The sequence below is a fragment of the Toxoplasma gondii genome, chromosome XII, assembly GCF_000006565.2.
Source record: "Toxoplasma gondii ME49 chromosome XII, whole genome shotgun sequence".
NCBI lineage: Eukaryota > Apicomplexa > Conoidasida > Eucoccidiorida > Sarcocystidae > Toxoplasma > Toxoplasma gondii.
Genome location: NC_031480.1, coordinates 563196 through 570021, shown reverse-complemented (window position 1 = coordinate 570021; position 6826 = coordinate 563196). Strand labels below are relative to the sequence as shown.

Genomic DNA, 6826 nt, shown 5'->3' with positions numbered 1-6826 from the left:
ATGATAGAACGACAGGCTGCGCAGCATTGTGGCAGAACTCGAAACATCGAGGTGGACGTGGAAATATACAGGTTTGGCGAAGACCGACGGAGGGAGATGTAAGAAAAGAAGAAACACACAAGTGACCCACGTAGGCGGTCGAAACCGTGCGTGCTCCATCGCTACAGCCTAGACATGCGTAGCTGTTCACGATTCTGCAGACGAGAGGTTTCTGAGTGGTGACAGACGCGGGAAAGCAGATTGGGGTGTTTCGGCGGTAAAGAGGCTGAAGAACGGGGGGGGTGGGAGCATGATATTCATCTTTCATTATTGATGGTTCGTCAACACCCGTGCGCTTTCGCTCAGTGTGGTCTTCGCCACCCAGTTGCTGTGTTACCGAAAGTCCGAATAAAGGGAAATTCCGCGTTTCTTCTCTGTTCACAGGCCTTTCCACCTGGGTTCGCCTTTCTGCAAGGGCTCTGGTCGGCGGTCGTGTCAGCGGCAGTGTGTGGTAATTTTCGGTAACGTGCCCAGTTCCTCCTCCTCCGCTTGACCTAGCAAAATACACATCCTGCATGCCGAAGTGGATATTCGGGACTATTTGAAAGCTGGTGCCTACAGGGGAAAACATTTCTCGAACACTTTAAAGGACGCAAGGTTCACGCGAGCTGTTAGAGTCGCGACCATGGGCGTGCCGTGTGGGCGAGACGCTATGTAGGGAGATCTAGAAACGAGCAGTTAAATCCTTGACTGAAACAAAAGACTGCTGCACTGCACCGCTATATGCTGTCGAGCGTGTTGCCGCACGGATGTAGTGACTCGGGGGACTGTGCTGAGAAGAAAGGTATGTCGATCACGAATTCCAATTTGCATCGCCTGTAGCTTCAGACGTACGAAAATAACGCCGGCATTCTTCCACTCAGTACCGGGATTCGTGTGACGGCGTGACACTCTCAAACGCCGTGGATTAGATCCTGATTCAAGCATAAATTTCTACTGGCTACCAGGTCCTGCGAAGTGCTGCAGTTAGTTATTAGACCTTACTCAATCTGGCTGCCGCCACCCCGTACTACAGCATCGCAGCACTGATGTTGGCATGCACAGCAATTTGATGCACCCTCATTCTCAAGACCGGGGCTTGGTTTGTGTTTCGCGTCTGCGCTACCTGTCGGCGTTTGAATCATCAGGCGGACACAGAGCACGGCGACTGATCTGGCAGCCATCAGGTAAGTGAGCTGATTTATTCCGCTGCCAACTTCGAAGTCGTCTCGGCCTTTGGCCATCGCATTCAGTGTCGGACAGCTGGGGCCTTCCCGTAGGTTCATTTGTTTGGAAGGGCAGACCCGCTTTTTCTTCGCCGTCTGCCGGTGAGACCGTGACCCGAGAGACGCAGGCGCCTCCGTGATGTGCCACGGGTCCCCGCAGCAGCGGAAGCACCGCGAGCAAGGGTGGCGCTCTAGCTGAGAGGAGCCACCACGGCAAAGGGTAGCTCACCATTTCATGCCTTCCAGTTCTTGTCTTTTTGTTTGTATTCGAGACGACGAAGTGAATCCAGTCAATGGCGACAGAGGAAAGGTCTGACACGACAACGTATATGATTTTAGCAGGATACACGGACGGCCCTGCCGCATTGTAGCGCTCTGAACAACCAAGACCTCACAACATCTGCCAGATGGCGACGAAGCTCGCTAGACTAGCCACGTGGCTTGTCTTGGTAGGTTGCCTGTTGTGGCGGGCGGGGGCAGTTCAGCTCTCTCCGCCAAACTCCAGGACGAATGATCTGGCTTCGGGAACCCCGCATGTGGCTCGTGGGGACACTGAGGCGCAGTCAGGAACTGGAGACGATTCAGATTTCCCGCAGGGCGTGGTCGAAGAGGTGGCAGATATGAGCGGCGGCAGAGTTCCCCGAGTGCCAGCATCGTCTACCACCACATCTGCGTCCGAGGGGATTTTCAGAAGATTAGTTCGCAGACTTCGTCGGGGAAGAGGAACCGCAGATGGCGCAGGAGTTGCTGACGAAACCCATCAGGGGCCGCGCCCGCCACTTCGGAAGAGACTTGCTCAGCACTTCCGTAGGCTGAGGGGCTTCTTCGGACGCCTTACGCCGAGGTGGCTCTCCGGTCTCGGCCGCCGGGCGCAAAGATGGTGGAGAGGGAGACAGAGACCGCTGCTGGACCCTTCGTTTCATGGGTTGGAAGCTGGAGATTCGTTCATGCGCGACCTGCTGAAACGTGAAGAAGAGCTGATTGGATACTGTCGCGAAGAAGCGTTGAAAGAACCTGCAGCGATGGTTGAGGCTGTCATGGCAACTGTATGGCCGCAAAATGCTGAAACAACCGTGGATTCACTTTTGAGTCAGGGAGAGCGGAAGTTGAAATTGGTGGAGCCTCTTCGAGTCGGTGACCGATCTGTCGTATTTTTAGTAAGGGATGTAGAGCGCCTGGAGGATTTCGCTCTGAAGGTCTTCACTATGGGTGCCGAGAATTCCCGATCAGAGCTGGAGCGGTTGCATGAAGCGACTTTTGCGGCAGCGAGGTTGCTTGGGGAGAGTCCAGAGGAGGCACGGGACAGACGCAGGCTTTTACTTCCCTCCGATGCTGTGGCAGTTCAGTCTCAGCCCCCTTTCGCTCAGCTGAGTCCAGGACAGAGCGACTATGCAGTCGCGAACTATTTCTTTCTCATGCCCGCTGCGTCGGTGGATCTTGAATTGCTCTTTAGGACATTGGACTTCGTGTATGTATTCAGGGGGGAAGAAGGTATTTTAGCGCGTCACTTACTAACGGCACAGCTGATCCGTCTGGCAGCCAACCTGCAGAGCAAAGGACTTGTGCATGGACGCTTCACACCTGAAAACCTTTTCATTATGCCCGATGGCCGCCTGATGATGGGGGATGTATCCACGTTGAGGAAGGTCGGAACCCGAGGACCGGCATCAAGCGTCCCGGTTACCTATGCGCCTCGGGAGTTCTTGAATGCAAACACGGCAACATTTACACACGCGCTCAATGCGTGGCAACTGGGTCTTAGCATATACCGGGTTTGGTGCCTAGTCTTGCCTTTCGGACTCGTGACACCTGGGATCAAACGGACATGGAAAAGGCCAAGTCTACGAGTTCCAGGGACTGACAGTCTGCTATTCGACTCATGTATACCTGTGCCTGACTTCGTGCAGACACTTACTAGACGGTTCCTCAACTTCGATAGGCGGCGACGCCTGCTTCCCTTGGAGGCCATGGAGACGCCAGAGTTCCTCCAGCTCCAAAACGAAATATCGAGCAGCCTATCAACAGGACAACCTACTGCTGCGCCCTCAGTCGCTTGAGAAAACGGCTCTGCCAACGGGGCGTCAGGGGCAGTTTCCGGAGAGGGTCCAGATGCGGCATGTACAGCTTGTGCCCCGCATGTTCGAAGAGCAAATGCAACGACGTGTCCCGCTCTACGTCATGGGGATTGTGACTGTTCGAGGCTGGTTTGTCAGATGTAGGGCGGTAGCGAAGTGTCAGGACGTTTGAAAGGTGTCTCCTGTCAGTTGAGCTTCTGCAGGCAATCCTCTACTGTTCGTTTCCCGTCCCTTGGCAGCAGAATCTGTTTTCCGCTGAAGGACGAGTACTCGAGCGCTGTTTGTTCATATTCACTGGTGTGTCCTTTGGTGGCAGAATCCGTTTCCAGCTCCAGCTGAAGGTGAAGTATGTGGACGCTGTCTGTTCACGTTCAGTGGTGCCGCGTGAGGCGGCGGAGTATTTCGGGAGGCTTTTGCATGCCTGACCGTAACTGTCAAATTTTGTTTTCTGGTTGATAAAAAAGGGAGCCCCCGGACGCCCGTGGTTCTCGGCTTTCTCTGATGAACCTCGACCGGTAAATCGCCCTATCAAGTCTAAAGGACGTCGATAGGGCGGATGAATCCGACGGTGGCTCCTTGATGCCGTGGCTAGTCATGATATTCGTTGAAGGCTCGTGGCGGTTGCCGATTGAGGAGAAGGGTTCCGTATTATGGTAGCCTTTACGGTTTTGCGGCATTGCCTTCATGGCGCCTCACGCGTCACCTCATACAGAGAAGATGGTAGGCGATGGCCAGAATCACGTGTTTTCAGAGTCGCTATTGCACTTTGGTGTGCGGGCAGTCGGATGACACGGAGAAGTGGGACCGGTCAAACGCCTAAAACTAAATAACTGAGTTAATTAATACAGGGTTGAACTATGTGAGTATCATTGTCTTATGGTTCCACCGCTTCACAGTTGGCACTATGCGCCTGGTTAGAGCAGGTGGCGGTCCCCTGACGCTCTCTGGGTCCCGTTGCTAGAGCAGTTCCACCCGCAGCAGAATGTAAAGCACGATTGCTGGTAGTCGTGTGTACAGTATCTGGAATTCGGGGGCCGGCTAGGTTCCTCAGTGAGTGTCTACGAGCTTTCTTTCGCTCTGTGCGCTTCAAAACACTGTGGTGAGCTGGTCGTCGGTATAAAAGTGCAGTAAGAAAAGTGGCAGCTTGAGCAACATTGTGGCAAAGGTCGAAGCAGCAATCGCAAATGTCAGTCGTATTTGGATGTGTGGCAAAACCCGACGGATGCTGGTCCAAGAAAAGAAGGAACACAGGGGAGGGTACCACGTTGCACAATGGGCACCATACCGTTTAGAGAGATCCACAGAGGCAGCTGAAGCACTCCGTGCTCGATCGCTAGAGCCTGTATGTGAGTAGCTGTTCACAACTCTGCAATCGAAAGGGGGTTGGTGAAGAATGTGGGTGGATGGGATTCATCTTTCATTATTGGCGGTTGGAATGCCTACACCCGTGCGCTTTCGATCAATGTGTTCTTCCCCACACAGTTGCTGTTTCGTCGAAAATTCCGAGCAAAGGGAGATTCAGAGTTTGTTCTCAGGTCACCAGCTACTCCTCCTGGGTTCGTGTTTCTGTGACGCTGCCGAGAGTACCGTCGCTGGCCGGCGGTCGTACCAAAGACATAGTGAGGCAATTTCTTCTGACGCAGTCACTTCCTTAGTCTTCGCTTGGCCTAACAAAGACTCACCTTGCATGCCGCAATGCACATTTAGGACTGTGTGAATGTTGGTGTCTACACGGGGAAATGGTTCTCGAACACTTTAAAGGGCGAAAGGCGCGCGCGAGTTGTTAGAGTCAGGACCATGCACGTACCGTGTGGACGTGACGGGCTGTCGCGAGATCTTGAGACCAGCAGCTACATAATTGATTGAAGCACGACACTGCTCCGCAGCAGCGCGTACAGTGTTTAGCGGGTTGCCGCACGAGTGCAGTGAATGCCGGGGATGTGCTGAGAAGAGAGATACGTAGATCACCAATTCTAGCGTGCGCCGTCTGTAGTGTTCATCGGTGGCGGAATAGCGCCAACACCGGTCGACACAGTAATGGATGACAGGCCTGGTTTCGATGGTCAGTCCGGGGCAGCAGTCAGTGATGTCCAACGGTAGACATGGTTTGCATGTGTCCGTGCTGCGGTCGTTTTGAGCACTTTTTTTGTTCCACTCACTGGTGTAGTCGATGCACGAAGACGGCTTCGAGGGAATGCAAAACAAAGAGAAATTCAGTTTATTTTGGTTCTCCTTCTCAGCTACGCGACCTGGATGGGTGACCGGCGCTGTTCAGCAGACCTCAAACGGATGGAGACTGGATGTGTCTCGGCAGCAGATGCCACAGTGGAAGTAAGGAAGTCTCCCACAGGCATTCGATGTGCATAAGAAGCGGCCTTGCTTTTGCCCAGCGTTGGTTCGTGGCAGAGTACGTGAGAATGCCGCCATCGCGCGGATAGTAGTCTTTTTGGCCTTTTATGCTAGACAGGAGGGATATCGGTCTCTGAATGCAGTCAAGATCTGGGTATGTATGCTTTTTCTCCCCCGATGGAGGTGCCACTGGAGTCGGTGGGGAACCTGAAGATTGACCCCGGCTACTGCATTTACTCCATCGCAGAAAGCACGAGTTGTTCACTTGCGTTTATCGGCAGGCGTGGACACATCCGAGGACGTCCCTAACGTTGTCGGTGTTCGTCTCTCAGTCTACAGCCCACACGAAGCTTGGCAGACGCTTGCGCTGTCAGAAATTTCCATGCGTTTGTAGCCCGTAGGAAGCTCCCAAATTTTTCACAATCTTAGCGGGATGTAGTGTTTTAGCGGCTCAAGACCAGCATTATTTCAAGGACATGATGCGACTCTAGACGGCCAGCCCAATCATTATCTGTTTCTTGCGTACGCACTCTAACAGACAGCTGCCGCTGCCAACTCTCGCCGTCCGTTCGTGGCACTTTTACTCAGGAAACTGGGCCCCACCCAGTGTGTCACCTCGTGTCTATTTCGCTCTTGAGAAGCTTGGCCGACGCATGCGCCACGCTTGTTCATGATAAAGCCGCCTGTTTTTATTCAAAGCAACATGGTGAAACATTTCAGACATCAAGATCGCGAAGTGTGGCACGCTACACCTGTATACTTGCTGTAAAGCGCACCCCCCAGCGTACAAGTACGCGTTCGCAGCCCCGTTCACACGCCTCTTAGTGTATATCTATTTACATATCGCCCATGCAGGAATGCGGGCAGTGTTCGACGAAGAGCAATTTCCACCTTTGACAGGAGAGACTACAGTGAGAGGAACGTCTGGGTTGAGTCAGAAGACTGGAATAACAGGTGAAATGTGGTTGTCATCCGCAGGCTTGGACACGCTGACTTTCAACACAAGATGGTTCCCAACAACTGAATCATAAAATACCAAAAGGAAGCAGCACTCGATCTCTACAACTAGATGCTTGTTCCCTGCCTGAGCAGCCAGCGTTAGGAGCGTTTCTGGTGTTCTATGCGTCAGTGCAAGCTGGTCTGAATGTCGTTGCCACT

The 6826-nt window shown here is 53.3% G+C and overlaps 3 protein-coding genes across 3 annotated transcripts in view; all 3 read left to right on the top strand.

Annotated features, from left to right (window-relative positions):
• TGME49_308093 (rhoptry kinase family protein (incomplete catalytic triad)) overlaps positions 1-870 on the top strand; it is a 4105-nt gene extending 3235 nt beyond the window's left edge. The window contains exon 1 of the mRNA XM_018782542.1: positions 1-870. This exon is cut by the window's left edge and continues 3235 nt beyond it. The gene's annotated coding sequence lies outside the window, so the exon portion shown is untranslated.
• Positions 871-1651: 781 nt separating this feature from the next.
• Positions 1652-3301, top strand: ROP5 (rhoptry protein ROP5; the record flags this gene model as incomplete). Its single annotated transcript, XM_002371884.2, has 1 exon — positions 1652-3301. The coding sequence occupies one exon, from the start codon at positions 1652-1654 to the stop codon at positions 3299-3301; it is 1650 nt and encodes a 549-aa protein (XP_002371925.2).
• Positions 3302-3568: 267 nt separating this feature from the next.
• On the top strand, positions 3569-6352 carry TGME49_308075 (hypothetical protein). The gene is made up of 3 exons (XM_018782541.1): positions 3569-4938; positions 5560-5650; positions 5950-6352. Exons 1-3 carry the CDS (start codon positions 4713-4715, stop codon positions 5975-5977), a joined length of 345 nt encoding a protein of 114 aa, XP_018634778.1. The 5' UTR covers positions 3569-4712; the 3' UTR covers positions 5978-6352.
• Positions 6353-6826: the final 474 nt, after the last annotated feature.